The sequence below is a fragment of the Psammomys obesus genome, unplaced genomic scaffold, assembly GCF_907164565.1.
Source record: "Psammomys obesus unplaced genomic scaffold, mPsaObe1.curated_primary_1811, whole genome shotgun sequence".
Classification (NCBI taxonomy): domain Eukaryota; kingdom Metazoa; phylum Chordata; class Mammalia; order Rodentia; family Muridae; genus Psammomys; species Psammomys obesus.
The window spans coordinates 13,552,312-13,578,113 of NW_026585894.1; the positions used below are offsets into that span (position 1 = coordinate 13,552,312).

At 36.4% G+C, this 25,802-nt stretch overlaps 1 protein-coding gene across 3 annotated transcripts in view; it reads left to right on the forward strand.

Moving 5' to 3' along the window:
- Positions 1-25,455, forward strand: part of Fgf13 (fibroblast growth factor 13) — a 625,459-nt gene extending 600,004 nt beyond the window's left edge. For 2 of the 3 annotated variants that reach the window (XM_055599621.1, XM_055599620.1), the window contains 2 exons: positions 22,038-22,236; positions 24,020-25,446. In XM_055599621.1, coding sequence (XP_055455596.1) covers positions 22,038-22,236; positions 24,020-24,156 — 336 coding nt within the window. In that variant the 3' untranslated portion in view covers positions 24,157-25,446. Of the gene's footprint in view, positions 1-22,037; positions 22,237-24,019 lie in introns of all 3 variants that reach the window. The other variant, XM_055599619.1, reaches the window with a different exon arrangement.
- Positions 25,456-25,802: the final 347 nt, after the last annotated feature.

The window sequence follows — 25,802 nt, forward strand, 5'->3', positions numbered from 1 at the left end:
ATAATTTTAAAAAACCTGTTTCTTTCCTCTGGAACCCAGGCCAAGCTTTACAGATCAAGTTGCCTTTGCATAAGTGCCTGTCACTGGTTAGGTCCAGCTGCCTTACCCTGAGTCCAGATTCCTCAGGCAAATGCTGCTTCTCTGCTCTGAATTTCTGGCACAGCTGAATGTTCCAGTGCCAAAGCCACATTCTAATGTGTGAACGTTTCTTGTTTCGTTTCTTCAACACACACAAACACACATACACATACACACACACACACCTCTTCTGAGAATAATTCTTTTACAAATATACCCAAAATCCATTATAATCATTACATTCATTATCATTATTATTATTAAACCATTCCATACCTGCCACCAGAATGCCATAACTGTTCAGATAGTTGTAGGAAACTTTAAAAATAGGCACTGATTAAAGATAAGGTATTTTAAGTTTTTTTTCCCCTATTGTTTTTATTAGTTGTCTGCATTATGAAAGTGGAACGGTGACATGGCAGTTTAGAACAAAAGCAGTAAGATAATAATGCTGTACTTCTTGTAACACAGTAATTAACAGGAGATATGGAAATGTCATTTGGCCCATTATTGCTGGATTATTTCAGAAATACCTTTAATATTGTATTGCTCACTGATTCACATTATAATAATTTCAGTTTTACAATCTCAAGGTCTTTTAAGACCTAAAGGGCAACCTTTCATATTGGTACATTTGCCATGGAATCCTCACTCTGAGTCTCATCTGTACAATTCATGTACAGAAATGGAGAGAGGCTCCTCTAGTCCACTTGTCTTTATTGATAACCAGGACTTTTATAGCCATTTCAGATTGATAGTGTGCTGGACAAGATGGTGCTTTTTTTTTTTTTTTTTTTTTTTGGTTTGAACATTTGTTTATTTTCCTCCTGGGTGGATATGGACAGAAGGCAATGCACATGACTTCTGTAGACTTGGTAGTGCTCAGATAAGAAACAAATATGGTAGGTGTGTAGTTATGGTAGTTCTGCTGACCTTTTGGTGTAGCAGTACATGGACCTGGATTATCAAGATTCTTATGTTCTAATAAGTATTCCCAGCATTACACACTCAGAAAAAAAAAAAAGATAAATATTTCCCAAAAGAATGCACTATGTACACGTCAAAGTTGCAAAAAAGAAACAAAACAAAACCAGAATTCCATGGTGGAATGATACATACATTTCTTAAAACACTGCAATAATCAGAAAATGTCAAATATGAGGATGAATAAATACATCAATCTTAGAATAATGATATCAAATAAAGATACCATTATTATATTTAAAATTATATTGACACAGAATTTATTTTAATTTTGAAATTTGTATGATAAAGCACACTAAACAATTATAAGCATAAACATGTGCTTAAATATGTGAGTATAAATAATAAGTATAATACAAAATTGACAGTCACACATTCCATATCCCTGTTTCAGTAGGTTTTTTTCTCTTAGTCTGCAAACTGAAAGTGAAGGCAAGGAAGAGATTCTATGGTCACTGAGCACTGGCCTGTGTGCTAACCACTTGACATGCCCCTTCCAGCCTCATAGCAAGGAACATGATGTAGCTCTCATCTTGTAGATACAAGTCTGAAAACACATTAATTGCTCAAAGTCAGAAAGCTAGAAACTGGAAGTGGGCAGATTTGGTCACATTTTTTTTTTTCTGTGTTGAAAGGGCAGAAAACACATAGGAAGGAAGGTAAACCTTTAGCAGATGTTAAAGTTGTATATTAAACATCTGATTTAATCTTGTTTAGCTTTTCTGATGCATTGTCACCCTATGTAGTCTTGACTGTCTTGGAACACACTATGTTGACCAGGCTGGCCTCAAAGTCACAGAGATCTACCTGTCTCTGCCTCCTGAGTGCTGGGCTTAAAGATGTGCAATGCTGCTCTCATTATTTAGTATTTTTTTTATTTACTTCGGTGTGTCTGTTTAAGCATATGTACATGTACACATGTATGTGCTACCCAGTAACTACTATTTGAATGAAGTGTTTTTAGAGGTGAGTTGATCAAGAAATGACTTAGTCTGGCAAGATGTCTCACTGAATAAAGGTGTTTGTTATACAAGCCTGGGGAATTGAGTTCAAACTCTGGAACTAAATTAAAAGTGGAAGGTATGAACTGACTCCTGAAAAGATGTTTTCTGACCCTCTCATATGCATCATGGCATCTCTACTCTCCTATAATAATTTTAAAAATATAATTGCATATTAATGCCTGCTTTATCTTTTGTTTTATTGTTATTCTTTTTCTTGCCTTTGAATTGTAAAATTTTCTGAGAGTAGCGAAATGAAGGTAAAAGCTAAATGCTATTCAGATTAAATTAAGGGCCATGAAATGGCTCAGCAAATGAAGGCATTTGCCACCAACTAAGCCTAATAGCCTGAGTTTGATCTCTGGAAGTACATTTTACAAGAAGAGGGCTTAATTTCATAAGTTGCTCTACGGTCTCCGTATGCAAGCACACATATACAATAAACAAATAAAAGAAGTAATTTGGAAATGTTATTCAAAGTAGCAACAATCCAGCATCTCTCTGTGACTGTGTTCTCCCTCCCTTTACAAGGGAGATTTTTGTGCTGTGCTTTCTCACACCAGGTTTGGTGTTTGCAGTAGAACACACACTGTAGTAATTTACATTTCAGCTGTCCATTGCTCTTCTTCAGCATTGCTCTCTTCCTTGTGCAAAGGAGAGTATAACGATTCATTTTTTGTAAATCTTTAAAGAAGCATATCACCAGTTATTCTAAGGTATACTGGCTCCATGCAATGTAACCTAACCCCTATACAGCACAAATCAAAATAGTGATTCTGGAAGTTTCCCAAAGTATCCAAATATTCTATATACCCATCTTGGTATGCTTTTCATTTTAATATACTATCCTCATCTTTTTCAGCTTATATAGGAACAAATAACCAAACCTAGTTTGTTGGATTGTTGTGAAATTTTTCAGAACATCTAGGCTTTAATTTTCAGCCAGGAACTTGCAAGAGCTCTTTAAAAAGTTTCGACCTACTAATCTTGCTCTCCTGCTGACTACAAGTCCCACAGAGGTCATTATTTTGCAAGTGGATTTAGACCATATTCTGAAGTTATTACAGAGAGGAGTACTGCTACAAATTAGAAAGCACCAAACACCATAGTAAAGGAATGCTTAGAGAGGACATTTTACTTTCAGAAAACATTTCTGATACTATCTTTTAAGAGGGTATCTTGCTATTCATCTTTAGCTGGCTCAATACTCACTTTATAGCTCAAGGGGGCTTTGAACCCATGATAACCCCCTCTTTCAACCTTCCAAGAGCTCAACCTACAAGCATATTCCAGAATGCCCAACTTATCCCTGATACTTGTTATTCACCTTTCAAGCACATAAGTTAGGGACTGGACAGATCAGATTGCTCAGCCATTAGTGGGTACACTGCTCTTTCAGAGGACCTAAGTTTGCTTACTAGCATTCATGAAGGACGACTCACACTGCCTCCAAATCCAACTCCAACTCCAGGGAACCCAGTACCGTCTTGTGCCTCCCAGGATTTTACACTTTAGAGCACCTACACACACAGATATATACACAATGTAAAATGAAATAGATCTTGTTTTTAAAAGCACATAAGTCACCCTGCCATTCAAAAAGTGTATGAAGTTAATACTCAGGATAAACGTATTTTATTAGATGAGTGTTTTTTACTCAGAAAAAAAAAATCTTTCTGCCGATTTCTGCTAAACAGTGGAGTCCTTTATTAAATTACAAGTGTTTATTTTTGTGGGTCTCTGCATCTGTTTCCATCAGCTGCTGGATGAAACCTCTCAGAGGATGGTTATGTTAGTTTCCTGTCTACAAGCATAGCAGAGTATCATTAGTAGTGAATGTCAAAGGTGTGGTTGTATGACATAATTTTCATTTTCTTTTAATGTATATTTGGAAGTGAGATTGCTAGACTATATGATAGTTCCATTTTAAGGTTTTATTCATTATTGTAAGGATAATTTGTGTGTTTATGACAAGGGTGGAGGTTGCCAGGGTGCATATTTGAAGGTCAAAGGACAACTTTTAGTTAGTCGTCAGTTTTCTTCTTCCATCACAGGCCCCAAGGATGCAAATTTATATTTTATATCATCAAGCTTTCACTTCCAGAAGTTCACTTCCAGAAAATCTTGATGGATTTTCTAAAAAAAGAAAAAAAAATGTTAAGGAACATCCATAGTGTTTTCTATATTAGTTATACTGATTTATATTTATACCAGTTGTATGTTGGAGTTCTCCATTCTTTGTAATCCTCAGTATTGCTTTTTATCTTATGTCTTGTGATAACTGTTCTTACTGGAAGGGAATGTATTTTAGATTTTTATGTGCCTGGTAACTAGAGGTGTTTGACATTTTTATATACTTATTGAACAGTTCTGTTTTATATACTTATTGAACAGGTCTTCTGAGAAACACCTGTAGCTATAATTTGGATGTTTGGATTTAGTTAACTGAAATTCTATAGCTCTCTATCTAATCTGAATAGCATCAATCCTCTTTCAGGTGCATAGTTTGTAATTATTTTATCTCACTCTGTAAGGTGTCTCATTTTCATTTTCTCCTTCACTCTACAGAAGGTTCTTCATGTCATAGACTCTCCCTTGTTTGTCTTTGCTTTTGTATCTTATACTTTTTTTGCATCTGTGACTACTCCTATATCCTGAACATTTTCCCTAATGGTGTTTATATTAGTTTCATATTTTTGGGTATTACATTTAAGTAATTAATCTGTTTTCAGTTGTTTTTGTCTTGTTTTTCAAAGTAGTGAGTGACAGAGGTTTCATTTTTCTCCATGTCCATACATAATTTTCTCAGCACTATTTATTCAAAAAGCTCTCCTTTTTCCGGCGTTAGTTTATAACATATTTGTAGAAAATAAATTGACTTTTTATATGTAGAGTTACTTCTAAGATACTCTTGTATTTCATTGACCTTAGGCCTCTTTTGAAACTGAGCTTTACTTTAAGGTCAGACAATATATTTACTTTAACTTTTTTTAATTTTCTCATTTGTTTTGGATTCTTGGAGGAGTGGTGATTGGTTCTATACAAAATTTTGCCTTTTTTCTAGTTCTGGAAACAATAGTATTGGTATTTTGAGGGCAATTTTACTAAAACTGTAGACCAGTTTGCATACTATAGAATTCTTTTCAATTAAAAAATATATGTTTGTGTGTTTTTCCTGTACATATGTATGTATACCACATATATGCTTAGTGCCCATAGTATTCAGAGAAGGGCACAGTATTCCATTTGCAGATCACCATGTGTGTACTAGGAACCGAGCTCACATCCTCTACAAGAGTAGTAAGTGCTCTTAACTACTGACCCATTGTTCCAGCCCCAAATGTGGACATTTTAACAATATTTATTCCTTTAATCTGTAAATATAGGGTACCTTTCCATTTTATATATATATATAATAAAATTTTATATAAATTTATATAAATTATAAATTCTTATTTATTTTTATAAATTTTATATAATTTTATATAAATTATATATATTAAATTTATATATATTTAATTTTTTTCATCCAAGTTTTCTAATTGTAGATGACTTAACCCTAGTCTTATTTATGGAGATGATTGCTGTGATAAAACACCATTACCAAACTAGCTTGTTGAGGAAAAGTTTTATTGGCTTCCACATCACTGTTCATCATCTAAGGAAGTCAGGGCAGGAACTCAAAATGGACAGGAACCAGGAGGGAGGAGCTGATGCAGAAGCTGTGGAGGGGTACTGCTTACTGGGTTGCTCATCAAGACTTGCTCAGCTTGCTTTCTTATAGAACCCAGGATCACCAGCCCATGTATGGCATATCTGACAGTGAGCTTGACCCTCTCCCATCAATCACTAGTTAAGAAAATGCCATGCAGGCCTGCCTTATGGAGGCATTTTCTTTTCTTTCTTTTTTTTATTTTTGTTTTCTTATTTACTTATTTTATATGCCAAGGGTGCTCACTCCCTCCTCTCCTGGCAGTTCCCCCTTCTCCCTTCCCCTTTTCCATTTCCCTTTCCCTCCAAAAAAGGAGAGCTCCCCAACACATTAAGTCACATAGGCACTGAGCATATCTCTACCTCCTGAGGCCAGGGAAGGCAGCTGTGCCAGGGAGAAGTGATCTAAAAGAAGGCAATAGAGTTCATGTTGGAAACGGCAACCACTCCTCCACTTACCAGGCAACCGATATGAAGACCTAGCAGCTCATCAGCTACATCTGTGCAGGCGCCTAGGTCCAGATCATGCATGTTCCTTAGTTGATGTCTCAGTCTCTGAAAGCCATCATGAGGTTTTCTTTCATATGATTCTAACTTGTGTCAAATTTACATGAAACCCCTTTGGTTCATTTATTTCAACTATTTTCATTATTTTGTAATTGTCATAAATTGCATTGCCTTCATGGTGATTTTTAGAGAAGATCCTGCTATGTAGCCAAATTCATCATATATCATATGCTGGATTTGAACACCTGCCTCAGCCTGCCACATTATCACTTTTAACACACACACACATACACATATGATCCTCTGGAGTTTCTGAAAGGGTATATCTACAGACAGTGACAATTTGACTTCTTTTTGGTTTCAATGCCTTTAATTTCTCTTGCTTATCTATTGTCCACGATTGGAAAAGGATGAGGAAAATGGATCACTTTATATTGTTACAGATCACGAGGCTGTCAAAGTTTTCTAATTCAAGATAATTCTAGCTGTTGTCTTATAATATGTGGCCCTTTGTGGTTGAATAAGCTGTTTTTTTTCTCTTATTTGGTATTTATTATGGAGAAAAGTTGCCTTTTTTTCATTTATCTTTTCTACAATTATTGAGATGATCCTATGAATTTTGCCTTTCATTCTGTGGTTGTTGTAATTCATGGCTGCTGATTTGAATTTGTGAGGAGTCCACTGGATCATGGACAATGGCCAATGACCTTGTTTAGTGTGTTATTATAATTTGTTAGCATTATTTTGTTAATTTCTGCATCTGTGTTATACAAGGATACTGGTCTGTAGTATGAGTGTGTGTGTATGTACACTTGGTCCATGTCTCATTTTATCTGGTTTTGTTAATGCTGGGCTTATGGAATATGTTTGAAGGAATTTTCTTTGTTTTGTGGAGTTCTTTAAAATGAATTGATATTCATTCCTTTTTAAATGATTTGTAGAATCCGTTAGTGAATCTACCTGGTCATTTTAATTTGTTCTGTTATTGTTGCTTGGTTATTTTAAAACCAGTTCTCATTTTATAGTCCTGGCTGGCCTAGGACTCCCTATGTAGACCATGTTGACCTTGAACTCACAGCTATCCACCTGCTCCTTGCTCCTGAGTACTGGGATTAGAGCTCCGTGCCTTCACAGAACACATTTAATGCGTTCTTTTTCCTTACAGGTCTGTTCAGATTTACTGTTTCTTCTTCATGATTTTATTTTGGTAGCTTATGTATGCCCATGAAGTCACTGTTTCTTTTAGTTCCTCAAATGAATTATCATATATAATATTCACAATATCTTCCAAAGATAAATGACATGTTTGGAAAGTTCTTAGTAATATTTTCCTTTTCATCTGAGATCATTGATTTCCATCTTTGATCTTATTTTAGTTAAGGGTTTGTCACTTTTGTATATATATTCATTTACATATTTACTTCATTTAATTGATACCTTTGGGTTTGTGGCTGTCTGTAAAGTTACAGTTTGATTTGTTATTTATAAGACATTCTTTATGCAAAAATATGTGTGGATTATGGCACTTAATTGTTTTGGCTATATACTGTAGATTTCCTGGAAATTTTGGATCAGGAGAATACTCTATTGGATCATTCACACAATCTTGAGGGCATGTGTGTCATCCTGCTTTTTCATTAATCTCACCGTGTGGCTTTAATTTTACACCTTGCTGACCAAATTTAGAGATGAATGAGACCTTTAACTCATATAATTTTTATATATTGACCAAAATAACCCATTAGCTTTTGTAAAAGGGGACTTCGTGTTTGTTCTCATTTATTTGTAGTTTATTTTAAAGTTTTTGATTGTTTGTTTTGTTTGCTTTATTTTATTGAGAGAAGATCTCTCTTTGTAGACCAGGCTGGCCTCAACTCAGAAATGTGCCTGCCTTTGCCTCCTGAGTGCTGAGATTAACCCTGAATCACCAGGTCTGGTTGTGGGTTTTGTTTTGATTATTTTCTTTTTATAAATGTTCAATCTTTTTTGAAAATTATTTCTTTTATATTATATGGGCTGCCAATACTCCTGCCAAGAGCCAAAAACAATATAACAAACCTCCCAACACCTGGCTATGTTTTTAAATTTTAATAGGCCGAATAATCCCCTGAATTTCACAGAGTCTTAGAACTTGAAAATACAGAGTAACCAGTACAAAGCTGTAAGTGAAAGTGGGAACTAAACCATTGTATCTGAGTCCTCATTGACATGCCTACTATTGGTCTAGATTTTGTTTGTTTGGTTTTGTTTTTATTTTCATTCCTTAATTATTATTATTATTTATTATAATTTATTCATTTGTATCCTGTCTGGGGCCCCCTCCCTCTTCGCCTCCCATTCCCAGGCTCCCTCCCTCTTTTTACCATATGCCCCTTCCTTAGCCCACTGATAAGGGAGGTCATCCTTCCCTTCTAATTTGACCAGACCTTATCAGGTCTCATCAGGACTGGCTGCATTGTATTCCTCTTAGGACTGGCAAGGCTGTACCCTCCACGGGACTGTGATCAGGTAGCCTGCCACTGAGTTCATGCCAGAGAAAGCCCCTGCTCCCCTTACTAGGGAACTCACTTGGATACTGAATCTATGGGCTACTTATGAGCAGGGGTTTTAGGTCCTCTCCATGCATGGTTCTTGGATACAGTATCAGTCTCATCAAGGCCCACAGAACCCAGATTTTTTTGGTTCTGTTGGTCTTCTTTTGGAGCTCTGTTCCTTCCAGGACTATCTATCTCTCCCTTCTTTCATAAGATTTCCTGCATTCTGCCCTTGGCTATGATTCTCCACCTCTGCTTCCATACCTCAATCTGTGGAGTCTTTCAGAGGTCCTCTGTGGTAGGCTCCTGTCCTGTTCCCTGTCTTCTCCTGCTTCCAATATCTATTGCATTTGCCCTTCTGAATGAGGATTGAACATATTCTCTAGGGTCATCCTTGTTGTTTAGCTTCTTTAGGAGTATATATTTTGGTATGTTTATCCTATATTATATGTCTAATAACCACTTATGAGTGAGTATATACCATGTGTATATTTCTGCTTCAGGGTTACCTCACTCATGATGATCTTTGCTAGTTTGCATCATTTGCATGCGAATTTCATAATTTCCTTGTTTTTAATACCTGTGTAGTAGTCCATTGTGTAAATGTACCACAATTTCTTTATCCATTTCTCCGTTGAGGGACATCTAGGTTTTTAGCAGATTCTGGCTCTTACAAAAAGAGCTGCTATGTACATAGTTGAGCAAATGTCCTTGCATAGTTCATATTTCGGAATATATGCCCAGGAGTGGTATAGCTGCATCTTGAGGTAACACTATTACTAATTTTCTGAGAAAGCACAAGATTGATTTCCAAAGTGGTTGTACAAATTAACATTCACACAATCAATGTAGGAGGCTTCCCCTTTCTCCATATACTCTCCAGTGTGTTGTCACTTGAGTTTTTTATCTTAGCCATTCTGATGGATATAAAGTGAAATCTCAGGGTCATTTTGATTTTCATCTCCCTGATGACTAAGGACGCTGAACATTTACTTAAGTGTTTCTCTGCCACTCAATATTCCTTTATTGAGAATTCTCTGTTTAGCTCTTTGGGTAAAGAGCTAATCCATTTTTAAATTGGATTACTTAGTTTGTTGGTGTTTAACTTCTTCTGTTCTTTATATAAACTGGATATTAGCCCTCTGTCAGATATAGAGTTGATGAAGATCCTTTACCATTCTGTAGGCTGTCATTTTCTTCTGATGACAGTGTCCTTTATTTTACAGAAGCTTTTCAGGTTTTCAAGAGGTCCCATTTATTAATTGTTGCTCTTAGAGCCTGTGCTGTTGGTGTTCTGTTCAGGAAGTTGTCTCCTGTGCCAATGAGTTCTAGGCTCTTCCCTACTTTTTCTTCTAATGAATTTAGAATATCTGGTTTTATGTTGAGGTCTTTGATCCACTTGGACTTTAGTTTTGTGCAGGGTGATAAATACGGATCTATTTGCATTTTTCTATATATAGACATCCAGTTAGACCAGCACCATTTGTTAAAGATGCTATCTTTTTTTTCATTGTATGGTTTTGGTTTCTTTGTCAAAAATCAAATATATGTAGCTGTATGAATTTCTTGGTCTTCTATTAAATTCCATTGATCCCCCAGCCTGGTTCTATGCCAGTATCATACAGTTTTTATTATATAGCTCTATAGTACAGCTTAAGATCAGGGATTGAGATACATCCAGAAGATCTTTTATTGTACAAGATTGTTTTAGCAATCCTGGGTGTTTTTATTCCAAATGAAATTGATAATTGTTCTTTCACGTGCTGTAATAATTGTGTTGGTATTTTGATGGGAATTGTATTGAATCTGTAGATTGCTTTTGGTAGAAAGGCCATTTTCCTTATGTTAATCCTACTGGTCCTTGAGCATGGGAAATCTTTCCATCCTCTGAAATCTTCATTTTTTTTTTCTTCAGAGACTTGAAGTTTTATTTCTTTTTATTTATTTATTTTTTTCAAACAGGTCTTTCACTTGCTTGGTTAGAGTCACAACAAGGTACTTTATGTTATTTGTAGCTATATTGTAAAGTAAGTTGATTTTTTTTTTTTTTTAGTTAATTTTATATACAGCCACTTTGCTAAAGATGTTCATCAGCTGAAGGATTTCTCTGGTAGAATTTTTGGGGGTCACTCATATATACAATCATATCATCTGTAAATAGTGAGACTTTCACTTCTTCCTTTTAATTTGTATTCCTTCCAACTCCTTTAGTTGTCTTATTGCTCTAGCTAGGACTTCAAGTACCATGTTGAAGTAATAAGGAAGAGTGGGCAGCCTTGCCTTGTCCCTGAAATCAGTGGGATTAATTTAAGTTTCTCTCCCTTTCTTTTGATGTTGGCTATAAGCTTGTTGCATATTGCCTTTACTATGTTTAGGTATGTGCTTTGTACTGCTGATCTCTCCAAAACTTTAAACATGAACGAGTGTTGGATTTCATCAAATGCTTTTCAGCATCTAAGGAGATGATCATGTGTTTTGTTTTGTTTTGTTTTTCTTCTGTTTGTTTATGTTGGATTACATTGATGGATTTCCATATATAGAACTACCCCTGCATGCTTGGGATGAAGCCTATTTGGTCATGGTGGTTGATATCTTTCATGTGTTCTTGGATTTGGTTCGCTGGTCTAGTTTTTATAAAGGAAGAAATGTTGTGAGAAAGCAATATGTTTTCATGTTTTGTAAAGTTAACCTGCGGTAAATTATAGTACCCATGTAATATCCTGGAATATAAAGAAGACATCAAGACATCCAGGCAGGGATTTTGCACTCCTTTAATCCTAGCACTCAGGAGGCAGAAGCAGAAGCAGGTGGATCTTTGTGAATTCAGGCCAACCTGGTCTACATAAGTTCCAGGACAGCCAGAACTGTTATATAGAGAGACTCTTTCTCCAAAAGCAAACAATCAAATAAAAAAAGTATGAGGCAAATGATAATAATAATAATAATAATAATAATAATAATAATAACCATATGTGCATTACAGTTAAGCGTAATTTGCATATATTTTCAAATGTTTGCTAATTACCATGTGTATTTTTAAGTCACTTTGAGGCATGGAATTTCACAAAGCCCATTTAAGTGCTTCTTTCCCTGCCTGTGTGTGTGTGTGTGTGTGTGTGTGTCTTTTCTGCTATGGATTATAGCACTGCAGTCATTTCATCCTGCTGCAGACAAAAACAAAATAATGAAAGCAGACAAAACAAGTTACTGGGAACTAAGCTTTGAGGAAAACACTAAATGCAAAATCTATTTGATCTGTAGCCCTAATTTGGGCTTTAATTTATATTCTTCCATATTAGTAAACCACACATAGGTTGATCTTATTCCAGGAAATTGATTCCAGATGAAAAAGAATTCTGAAAGTAAAAGAACAAACGTTGTCCTGGTTTTCTTGTCATTTTTTATCAGAAGAAACACTACATTAGAGTTACATTCATATATGGCTTCTAATTGGATCTCCAGGCAAGAGTCTAATAAAGTTAACAGGACTGGTAGAAGTCTCCAACATTTCACAAAAAAAAGCAAATATAGTTTAATTGAAATTTTTAGTTACTTGGACACACAGAAACAAGACTGTGATTACTTCCCTATGTCTGTTACAGAAATCTCTCTTTAGTATTTCAGCTTAAATACTTTTTGTCATTATAAACTTTTTAAATAAATTTTTATTTTTTTATATTAATTACAGTTTATTTACTTTGTGTCCCAGCTGTAGCCCCCTTGCTCATTCCCTGCCAATCCTACCCCCGCTCCCTCATCTACTCCTTGTCCCTCTCTAAGTCCACTTATAAGGGAGGTCTTCCTTCCCTTCCATCTGACTCTAGTTTATCAGGTCTCACCAGGACTGGCTGCAATGTCCTCCTAGCTAGGCTGCTCCTACCATGGGGGTATGGGGAGGTCAAAGAGCCAGCCATAGAGTTCATGCCAGAGTGAGAGTGTCCCAACTGAAAGCCCTAGAAAAAAAAAACAAAAACAGAAGCAGATACACCCAAAAGGAGCAGATGGCTGGAAATAATCAAACTCAGGGCTCAAATAAATAAATTAGAATCAAATAAAACTCTTCAAAGAATCAATGAAACCAAGAGCTGGTTCTTTGAGAAAATCAACAAGATAGACAAGCCCTTAGCCAAACTAACTAAAAGGCAGAGAGAAGCTATGAATTATTTTTAAGGATTAAAAAAAAATATGTGAATGAGCATTTTCTCTATGTTTACACATGTGCAGCATGTGTGTGCCAGCTGCCCACAAAGTTCAGAAGAGTACATTAGACGTTCAGGTTCTAGAGTTACAATATAGTTGTAAACCACCATATATGTGCTGTGAACTGAATCTGGATCATCTGCAAAAGCAGGTAGAGCTTTTAACTGCTGAGCCATATCACCAAATATAGTACTTAATCTTTTTTTGTACTCTTTTGTCTTCTTCCCTCTCTCTTTCCATTTCCAAGTTTTGAAAAATGGGTTTATCAGGCTAGGGAGATGGCTTATTTGGTAAAATGCCTACTATAGGAATATGAGACATTTCTTTAAGTGTTTTCCACCATTCAATATTCCCCTGCTGAGAATTTTCTGTTTAGCTCTGTATCTCATTTTTACATTGCTTTACTTGCTTTGTTGGTGTTTAACTTCTTGAGTTCCTTATATATTCTGGATATTAGTTTTCTGTAAAATGTAGGGTTGGTGAAGATCTTTTCCCAGTCAGTAGGCTGTTGAATTGTTAAATAAAAGTTCTAAACTTCCTTAGTCATCAGGGAAATGCAAATCAAAATGACTCTGAGATTCCATCTTACACACATCAGAATGGCTTAGAACAAAAAGTCAAGTAACAGCACATGCTGGAGAGGATGTGGAGAAAGGGGAACAGTCCTCCATTGCTGGTGTGAGTGCAAACTTGTACAACCACTTTGGAAATCAATCTGCCACTTTCTCAGAAAACTGGGAGTAGTGCTACCTCTAGACCCATCTATACCACTCCTGGGCATATACCTGAAAAATACTCAGCCAAACAACATGGTCATTTGCTCAACTATATTCATAGCAGCTTTATTTGTAATAGCCAGAATGTGAAGACAACCTGGATGTCCCTCAACTGAAAAATGGATACTGACATTGTGGTACATTTACACAATGGAATACTTACTACTCAGCAATTAAAAAAAAGAAAATCATGAAATTTGCAGGCAAATGGTTGGAACTAGTAAAGATCATCCTGAGTGAGTTGTCCCAGAAGCAGAAAGACACACATGGTATATACTCACTTATAAGTGGATATTAGCCATATAATATAGGATAAACATACTAAAATCTATATTCCTAAAAAAGATAAAGTACAAGGAGGACACTAAGGATGATGTTTAATTTTCATTCAGAAGAGAAAACAGGATAGACACTGGAAATGATAAAAGACAGAGAACAGGATAGGGGCCTACCAGAGATGTCCTTTAAAAGACTCCACCTAGCAGGGATTGAGGCAGAAGTGGAGACTCACATCCAGACTTTGGATGTAGCACAGGGAGTCTTACAGAAGAAGGTGTTTATAAAAGAAATCGGATGGGACAAGAGCCACACAAGGACAACAACGAAGCCAAAAAAAAAAAAAATGCAGGGCCCAGGGGAGACTGCATAGACTGGTGAATCAACCAAGGACTGTACATAGGGAGAACCTAAACCCCTGCTCAGATGTAGCCCATAGATAGCTCAGTCTCCATGTGGGTTCCCTTGGAAGAGGAGAAGAGACAGTCTCTGACATGAACTAGGTTGCCTACTCACCCACAGAGGGGGCATATCTAGGCAGTCCTGATGAGACCTGATCGCTAGAGTCAGACAGTAGTGGAGGAAGTCTTCCTCTATCAGTGGACTAGGGGAGAGGGACAGGGGAGGAATGAGGGAGGATGAGAACAGGAGAAGATGAGGGAGGGAGTACAACTGGGATACAAAATGAATAATCTGTAAATAATAGTAATAATAATAAGTGTGAAGGCTTGTGTTTGAATCCACAGTGCCCATGTGATCTAAGGTACCCTATCACTAGAATTTGGTCATTAGAGATAAATAGATCCCTGGACTTCAGTGGCCATGCAGCCTGACATATTTATAGGCCCAGTAAGAGAACGTGTTTGAAAACAGGGAGAGAACAATCAAAGAAGACACCCAACATCAACTTCTATATTCCACCATAAACACTTGCATGTTCACCCACAGGCACTTAGCACCCACCCACACAGACACGCACATACAACCCACATAAACGTACACACACACTCACACACAAACCCATGTACACACACAAGTACACATGCACGGTGCACTTATGCCAGCATGTGGGTTTCATCTCTAGGCTCTTTTCCTCACTTACTGTTCTACCTTAGTAGTCAAGTGCTGACTTGTCATGTCTGTCCTATGAAAAAGAGCCTTCTTTTTGTTACGTAGATAGCATGACACAATTAACTCCTTTTTGAGTTTTTACAAGGTAGCTTCAAAGGTCTCATCATATGATATTGTACTTTGCATGTATTTTATATAGCACATGTATAGCTCATATGCTGTAACTAAGGCCTTATACCTGGAGCTGCTCTCAACTATCTTAGTGCAGTCATTTTTATGTTTTGTTTTGTATGTTTTTTTGTTTTGTTTTGCATGAAAAATAGCATACTCCTTTTATTATGAATTAATGCATTTGCTTGGGTACAGAGCACAAAGTGTTGATTCCATCTTTCTCAACTTCTTCTTTACAATGCTTTGAACTCAGTAATAATGAAGTTTATTTGCTTCATATATACCCTGGGAGAGGACATCAAAGCAATGGATATAATTAGTCCTGGATTTAGAAGTCATCAATGGGAAGGAAGCCTATCTAGGGAATATAGGTACTTACCACGTCACACCATGAGTATAATTTTTATTTAAAATTCAGTTTACTTATAAAAGAGCTAAAACTGATTTTAATGTATTCATGATTTCAATAGGCTGGAGAATAATTGATATATACAAATCAGACCTGCTTAAATCCAGCACATTTTAAATCCAGAAAATTAACTGTCATTAGAACATGGCTAAAGATTAAGTGAATGACCCTTGCTAGTGACAGCCATTGCTAAACTAATTGGAGGATTAGTCCGCTGAAAATGTGCTGGAAGATAGAAGGGGAAAAGAAATCACTGGAAGCATTGAAGAGAAAGGAAAAGCTGTTAAAACTATTTATAGAATGTGCTGAACAAAATCATATTTCAGTGATATTGACAATGTTTTTGTTGATATCTGTGCATAAATCTATAAACTGTTTTTATTTTCTGTGTTCTGTACTGCATGCTTTAAAAATGTCTTGGGCACATTAAACAAAATACATTGAGAAACATTAGCCTTGCCAGGATGTGTGTCCTTGATGTGACACACATAGGTGAAAGGTAATGACAATCCTTGCTACTCAGGTTTAAAGTTGCCAGCATTTGTGGGAATTACTTTGGTAGACAATTTTCTCTCACTAGGTCCAAGAGTATCTAGGGAGCCTACCTAAAAATATGTTGTGGGGGCTATATGTAAAAAGGGTATTTGCATTCTATGTGGTAGTCCTTGCAGCTTCCTATCCTGCTGAGCTTCAGACTCAGATATAATACTGTCACCTTGCCCTGGTATCATAGCTTAAACTACAAGAACACAGTGGTGGTGGGGGGTGATAAAAACCCTTTTGTTATGGCCTGTTTGCCAAATTACTTATTTTAATTATGAAGGCATTTAATCTTGGTGTGTCTGACTAATACTGGAGATGTGCTTATAGAGCTTGGCTGACAAATATACACAGAGAAATTAAGCTGTTTGTTTTATGTCATGATTCTTGATGCTGCAGCAATAAACCTTACTGACTTCACTTTAGAGCAGCTACTGTTCTATTCCAACTGTCCTTTGACTATGCTCTAGCTCCAGCAGGCCAAAGAAACTGTACTGTTTCCATACTTAGCCATTATGACTCAAGCAAGAAAAAACAGAGCTGCTTCTTTAAACCCTAAAAGAGAATAGCAGTTTACACTAGTCTCAAGTTTTGTGTTCTTGGGCAATGTTTCTGCCACACCATTGGATCTTGGGTTATTTGCATATGAATTCAGGATGACCCTGTGCCTTACAAAGCCTATATTGAGTCCTTATCTGTCCTTAACATCTATGGCTATAAGAATTCCTGGCATATCAGGTCTCATCAGGACTGGCTGCAATGTCCTCCTCTGTGATCTAACAAGGCTGCTCCTCTCTGTCGGGGGAGGGGGGAGTTCAGAGATCCCACCACTGAGTTCACTTCAGAGACAGTCCTTGTTCCCCTTACTAGGGTAACCCACTTGGATATTGAGCTGCCATGGGCTACATCTGAGCTTATATCCAAACATGGTCCTTGGTTGGAGAATCAGTCTCAGAAAAGACCCCTGTGCCCAGATATATTTGGTCCTTATGGAGCTCCTGTCCTCTCCAGGTCTTACTAATCCGCCCCCCCCCTTCTTTTATATGAATCCCTGCACTATGCCCATGGTTGGGTTATGAGTCTCAGCCAGATGGAAGGGGAGGAGGATCTCCCCTATCAGTGGACTTAGAGAGGGGCAGGGAGGAGATGAGGGGGGGGTGAGATTGTAAGGGAATGAGAGAGGTGGCTACAGATGGGATACAAAGTAAATAAACTGTCATTAATATAAAAAATTGAAATTAAAAAAAAAGAATTCCTGGCGATGCAGCCTCCCACGCCTCAGAGGATGAGAATCTAGGCAATCCTGATGAGTCTTGATAAGCTAGGGTCAGATATCAGGGGAGGAGAACAACCCCATCAGTAGACTAGGGGAACGGTAGAGGGGATGAGGGAGAGAGGGTAGGACTGGAAGGAGGTGAGGGTGGGAGCTACAATCGGGATATAAAATGAATAAATTGCAAAAAAAAATAAAGAATAAAAAAAGCAATTTCCTAGTATGCTTCATATTTGCTATTTCAACCTCAGAAGAATTACTTACTTTTACTAATGTGAGTAAAGTGGGTTTGGAAAGAGAACTGTTAGATATTACTCTTAGATCAATGTGTTCTTTAAATGTCAGTACCTCGTTTTAGTCAAAATATGATCATAATAACTAGCTGGTATAGATTACATAGAGTTAAGAAGTTTAATGTTCACCCAAAAAAATAAATCAAGTAGAAATCATGAACACAGAAGATATTAGAGACTGGTTATTTCATGAACTAAAATATTACTTATCTGACAAAATATGTATGAGAGGTAACTAATATTTAAGAGAAATTAATGTATTAAAATGTATAAGATCCAATGTACATTTTATTTTATACTCATATCAGTTAATTCCTAGAAACCATGCAAGGAATATGTAATAAATGTTAACTCATACTCCCATTTTGTTAGGAGGTATTTATCTACTACCTTTTTAATCCTGAACACAGCTACTGCTGCCTTCATTCAGTTCCTCTTTTCTGTAAAGACTACTATGGTTCCTTCTTTCAAGGTACCATCAGTGAGCAGGCATCCACAATCCAACAAAATAAGTTTGTTTCTTGATATACATCCTACGAGATCTCCTCAAAATAGAGCCAAATACAATTTCCATTTATACTTACTTATATTGCTGTTATGTCCTGAAAAGATACACATTGGTCCCCTTGTTGGGCTCTTCTGCATAGAATGGGATGCAAATGTTTCCACATTTTAACAGAATCAAGCCTCTTCTGCCTACTCATTCTAACACAGGATAAAAATGACAGTGTCACACACAGAGAACAGAACACTCCTTTGGTTGTTTCAACATGTTTTGTTTTGTTTTCTTTTTTGCCTTATTTTCTTCTCTACTGAGCAGTTGAGTCCAAATTTAGTACAAATGACTAAGAAATTGCCAGGATGTGAAAGAGCACTCATTTCATTGAGTCCTTCCTGGCCATTTACAATAGTTGTAACAATTGCCAAGACTTCCTCTTAATATCGTAGGTGCCACATTATTCTTAATAGCTGTTAAATCACTCATGCAAGATCTGTCCATGCAATGACAGCATCCTTATTAAATATAACCAATTTTATTCTGGGGTATAAAGGAAATTCTCTGCAGGTGTTTTAAAAGCTGATAATATAATAAATATATAATTCTCAATATTTAGTCTCAATCGCTGAAATCCAATATTCACAAAATCAACTGATCTGTAATATGCTAGGCAATATAACCTATCATTGTTGGTGGGGGACAGCATGGATTTGGAAATACAAGTTCACAGATAATGAGTATGGGTGTAAGTCACAAGCAATGCCAATGTTCTAGATAGAACCTCTGGGAGTTGATATGGATTTAATCCAACTTGATTGGGAAAAATCACATATATTTCAAAGTGAAATTATAAAGTAGGTCTTGATGAATGAGAAGAAAGCTAGCAGACATATAAAGAGACAGATGGGTTACTAAACAAATGAATGACATTTGGAAAGGCATGTGTGGGTCAGTGATGGAAGACTGAAGAACAGTGATGACTGAATAGTGGAGAACTTTAAAGGAAACATCAGTCATTACTTTGCTTGTTTTATAGGCAATGTGAAGTCATTAAGAGAACCTTACCGTAGGAAAGCAAATACACCAGGAGAACAACGAAGACCAATTCTTAAAACAGTCTATTGAAGAGGTCCTAGAGTCATACACTAGAGCACTGGCCATAAGTGTGGACAGTAAAGGGTATGGGATCATGAGGTAGAGAACATATGAATGAGTGCAAATATCCTCTGGGCTTAAGTGCAGGCAACTGCACATTGATAGATTCTAGATAATAAGAGTACAGGAATAAGTGAGGATAGAATGTGTTGACCTATGCTTCAGCTGTTATTCTTTTTTTTTCCTGTGTTGCAATCTTTCCCACCTGTCAAGGTTCAGATAGAATGATCTCTTCTCTCTATGAAAATGTCCTGTCAGAATTAAGTCTGATTTTCTCCTGTCTTCTCAGACAATACAGTTTTTGGACTCTCTTTTCTGTACTTATGGCATTATGTACTGTTCATGCTCTAATCATTTGCCTTATCCCTTCAGATACAGAGCAAGTTAAGGGGATGCATTAATAACATATAGATTTTCATATATCATTCAAGTACAAAATATACCATCTGAAAATGTATATGAAACTAATGAATAAATGTCATCACACAAGATGTTGAGCACAGCATGTTTTGGAAACCTGGCTTAGAACACAGTGATTCTATCTACTCATTCTGCACTTAGGAATATTGTGTTCATGTGGTTGAACGGTGTCATCTAACTTAATCAGCTGTATCATTCATCAGATTTACTTGCAAATGATATTTGACTTTTTATGGAAGGAAATCTACTTTCCAAGGATGAATATTTTATCCAAGTGATGATTTAATTCACAAAGATCTCTAGAAATTGTCCTCATCACTAGAGAAAATGTGGAGATTTTTCATCAAATGTCTTTGTAGACATACTTTGGCTTTCTGTGTGCTGAGGAAAATCCCACAAAGAGAAAATTTCACAACCCATAAATAGATCTCTTTTAGGTTTCTGCCATGTGACAGTTGCCCCAGAAGTACATTTTTTGTTTTAGTAGGTTGAATTTATGTGAATCCTGGGAGATCTATGTTGTGTGCTTCAACTGAAAGAAATAACCCCCAAAGATACTTTAACCAAATGTGTTATATAGAGCAAATAGGGGCATCAGGAATATTACTGAATGAGGTGAGATTTAATTTAAAAAAATGAAAAAGAAAAAAGAAAAAGAAAAAGAAAATTGTTTGCATGCTTTCTTTTCGGCGAAATGCTGAGAAACATATTCCCCCTTGGCTAAAGTGACTTTTAGAATGCTTCAGACATTGCTGCCCAGCTGGTGTGTATGCTGAGAATGATATTAAACATGAAAACGAAGGAAAGAAGAATCACAGAGATGCTGTTTAGAAAGCATGCATATCAACTGTTCTTTTAAAATTAGGCAAAATTATCAACTATTGTTCCAAATAACATCTCAGCAAATTAGGAAAAAAAAAATCTGATAATGTCATCATTGACACCTCTACTCTGCTTTTCTATGAATTACTTCAAGATTCAAATCTGCTCTTTGTTTTCCCTAGGTTAGAAATGGCCACATGAGTGCATGTTGATTTTTTTGTATATGTACTTACACATACCCACCCTAAAAAGAATGCTGGCTTTTGTACTTGAAGCAATCTACTACAAGTAGAAGACTTTGATCAGAATGGCCCATTCTACAGAAACCATAGCCAACTGCAAGTCAAGAAAATCATACTCAAAGTCCTGTGGGTTGTTTTCTTCTGTCCTTTAAAAATTTCGCTACCACATTGATTTGTTTGTAAATGTTACTTTAAGGAAACACTGAGGTTAAAGGTAAATTCTATTTTGAATTAAGATCCAATGAGCTACAAAAAAAAAATAAATTTTGTTTATATTATGGTAAAAAATAAGCTTTCAGTGTAGAATCGTTTTAGACATCTAGGCAACCAGCACTGTAACACTGTTTTAAGACTCAGGCAGGGGTTGGGGATTTAGCTCAGTGGTAGAGCGCTTGCCTAGCAAGCACAAGGCCCTGGGTTCGGTCCTCAGCTCTGGAAAAAAAAAATAAGACTCAGGCAACTGGCAACCATAATGTATGATAACCTGAGACTCTGTGAGAAGCAATAACATGGCTGGACAGAAGCCTCAGCAAGCAAGAACACTTAGCACAGAAGCCTAGAGACCCACATTCAAGCCCTAGAACTTAAGAAAAGTGAAAGGAGAAAGCATTTTTTTTTGTTTTCTTTTTTTTTATCTCCACATGTGAGCCATATACACACCACACACCACACACATACAATAATAATACAAAAAGTAAATGCAAAACTAAATGTTCATTTTCTTTTACTTATAATTGAGGGGAACAAAGCTCTATATAACAGCTTTATGCCCGTCTTTCAACCCATTTACTCTTGAATTAGTCCAGCACACACATGTGGTTTGTCCAAATCTTTGTATTGCTTAATACAACAAAAACCAGTTACTGATCAGCAGCATTATCATTTAGAGTGTTCTCTTGAAATATCCCATGAATTGCTACATGTAGTCTTTCAGGATAAAAATTCATCCCATTCAAATAAAATCCCCTTTATACAAGATTGAACAAAGTATGTCCTAACCTCTTGAATGGTATCTTCTCCTTGAAATTCACACCCTTATGAGTATTGATTTTTTGTTTATTTACTTTTGTTGCAGGAACATTTCACACCTGAGTGCAAATTCAAAGAATCTGTGTTTGAAAATTATTACGTGACATACTCATCGATGATATACCGTCAGCAGCAATCCGGCCGAGGGTGGTATCTGGGTCTGAACAAAGAAGGGGAGATCATGAAAGGCAACCACGTGAAGAAGAACAAGCCTGCAGCACATTTTCTGCCCAAACCACTGAAAGGTAAATTTGATAGGCTACGGACTATGGATCCTGCTACAAAATTGCCGTTTTGAATAACTCCTTTCCATGCTTTTTGAGTGTGAAACATAATTCTTCCACAGTAGAGCCTCTATCCTTAAATTTCCAAGCATTTCACAGCACCATCAAGACAAAAATGTAAAAAAAATAAATCATGCAAATATACAGACATTGACTGTAGCATCTACTCTCATTTTAATTTAACTTATCCACAGTAACATCTTTCTAAAGAGGAAGTACCTAAATTGCAAAATCTCAAGACAACAAAGAACCCTAAATTATACCAAAATTGCTGTAGTAATTAGCTGTGGAGGTTAGAATGTGTACATCTTTAACCTTTATAGGAAAACCCCTTGGTTAATGTAGTTCTAAGAACTTGCATTCATTTCTTTGTTCAGATTAATATAAAAATATGAAAGAGAAAACTATTGTCTTAGGGTTTCTATTGTCGTGATAAAACACCGTAACCGAAGACAACTTGAGAAGGAAAGGTGTATTTTATCTTACACTGCCACATCACAATCCATTATTGAAGAAAGTCAGGAGAGGAATGCTGCAAGACAGAAGCTGATGCAGAGGTCAGGGAGGAGTACTGTTTACTCGTTTGCTCCTCATTCCTATCTCAGCCTGCTTTTTTATATACCCAGAACCATCAGCCAAGGATAGCACTGTCCTCAGTAGTCTGGACCCTCCCATATCAATCATCAACTAAGAAAATGCCCCACAGGATTATGTACAGTCAGTTTGCTGGGGGCATTTTTGTAGTTGAGGTCCTCTATCCCCAGGTGAGTCTACCTTATGTCAAACTAACATAAAACTAGTCTTCACAATTGACCCCTTATCAACTTGATACACAAACACTTAACTATTCAACTAGAACCTTTCCTTTCTCATTTGTCCCCAAGATGATATATTAGTATTAGTATCACAGTATAAAACATTCTAACTTTTAAAATCCCCAATGGTTTTAAATTTTCAAACATTTTAAACATTCAGTCTCTTTAAGATATCCAGCATCTTTTTCAAGTTTCTCTAGTCTCTCTAAAATTCTAGTCTTTCTAAAATATTCAAAATCTTTTAACTGTGAGCTTCTATAAAATCAAAAACAAGTTATGTATCTTTGTACTCTAACAAGGAATAACCATAGAATAATCACAATCAAATCAAATCAAAACAAATACTCAACAATGTAAAAAGTTGGTGTTTGATGTTTGAAACCCATTTATGATGTTCCAAAGTTTCTTGAGGACAACACTTTTCCAGCCTTGCTATTCACAACACACAAAGCTTGTTTTCTAGGTTGAATCCAGCCCTGCTCTACAGCTGCTGCTCTCCTTGGTGGTCATCTATGGCACTAGCATCTCCAAAATGTTGGGATATCTATTCCACCTACACTGCACCTTTACCAGTAGCCTTTCGTGGGCTCATCCCTTCAGAGGCTTTTACCACACACAGTGCCAATGCTCAATACATCTCTATGGACCTTTCAATCCCAGGGCTTCTACTTCAACGGAGGCTATATATTCACCAATTACTTCTCCATGCCTCTCATAGTACAAAGCCTTAGCTTTTGTTGTATATAAGATATTGTAAAATGAATATAAACTGTGGAATGGCTAAGTTGAGATAATGAACATGAGCTTTGCTTCCTGGACTTAAAAAATTTAAAGTGAGAATAACTAGGATCTGTTGTAGAAATTTTGAGCAGTACAGTCCATTGGTGTGCTCCATTAAAGGTCTTTTTCACCATCTCTGTGTTTTTCAGTGGCCATGTACAAGGAGCCGTCTCTGCACGATCTTACGGAGTTCTCCCGATCTGGAAGTGGGACCCCGACCAAGAGCAGAAGCGTCTCTGGTGTACTGAATGGAGGCAAATCCATGAGCCACAACGAATCAACGTAGCCAGTGAGGGCAAAACGAGGGCTCTATAACAGAACCTTACCTCCAGGTGCTGTTGAATTCTTCTAGCAGTCCTTCATCCAAAAGTTTAAACTTATCAGTGAGATTTACCAAACACACAAGCAGAGTTCCCTATTCTGTCTGCCAATAGACCTTATTATCATCTTCACTAAAGCCCCATAATTTAGATTGAGCTTGTGCAATAGAATGCCAAGCATTATCAATGAACTAAACCTGGAAGAAGGACTGCCAAATTTTCTCATGATCTCACCTATACTTTGGGGATAACACAGCAAAAATATTTCGCAGCACTAATGCTGATCAATTTGCTTCCCAACTAAGAAAATTTAAAAGACCACAGCTATTCTTTAAAACAAAACAAAGTTAACTGCTTAAATGTTTTGTAGGGGCAAAAGAATTCTGTGAACTGTCTTGTTTTCTTGGCTTCATGTTCTCTATCTATGCTTGACTCAGATGTACTCTTTACTTTTGTATAGTGTAACTTTATGACTTCTGAAATTCATTGATTCTGTTGACTCTGACATTTAATCCAAATCAACCAAATTCAGGGTGGAATCTGAATTGGCATCTCAGGCTCAAGATAACAGTGTTCTTATGGTATTTCCTCTTTCTCACTCTCCCTCCCACCCTTCTCTTTTTCTCTCTCTCCTCTCTTTTTTGTTGTTAATTAAAACTGTAGCATTCTGGTCAAGTTCTTGTGCTGTACTTTGTGCGTAGAAATTGAGTTGTATAGTCCACCTCAGTCAGTAAAGATAAGTTGAAACAAGATTATCCTCAAGTGTAGATTTCTCTTAATTCCAAATTCGTGTATCACATTAATCTATTGTTGTGGCTTCTTGTGTAAAGAGAGGAACTGTGGAACAGTGGCGTTATCTTTTGTGTTGTTCAAATAAGAATTGTCTCATCCATACATGTACAAATCCTCCTGTCATTGTATTTGACACGTGAACATTGTGTACAAGGAAATGTTAAGACCAGTTCCCCATAAACAACATATATTATACTTGCTACTGGAAAAGTGTTTAAGACTTAGCTATGTTTCCATTTAGATCTTCATATCTGTTGCATGGAAGAAAGTTGGAATCTTGGCATAGAGCTGCATGATATGTAAGATTTTGTGCATTAATAATTGTTAAAATCTGTGTTCCAAACGTGAACATAGCATGTACAGGCAGTTTTCTGCCCTGTGCACAAAACGTTTAAAAAAGTTGTTTAATATTTGTTGTTGTATACCCAAATACGCACCGAATAAACTCTTTATATTCATTCAAAGAAAGAAAACCTCATTGTGTATTTATTATCCATTATGTGACACAAACTATATTAAAAACTGGACTTAAACACTAAGTTTTATGGATAAGGCTACTAATTTCAGAAAAGCTACAGTCTAGACACTTATGTTCACACAAACACTCTTTAAGGTTGGTCTCTTAGTCTTAAATTTTCAGATAGGTACTGAAGAATCTTCATTTTCATTCAGCAATCAAATTGTAGAAAGATATAAGAGCTAATCATCTGTCCTGTATTCACAGTGTCATTGCCATCCTTTGGCTCATTTCTCTCCTCTGTAGAGGGAAAAAAATAAAATAAAATAAAAAATAGAACAGAACTAAATAGCTAAAATCCTC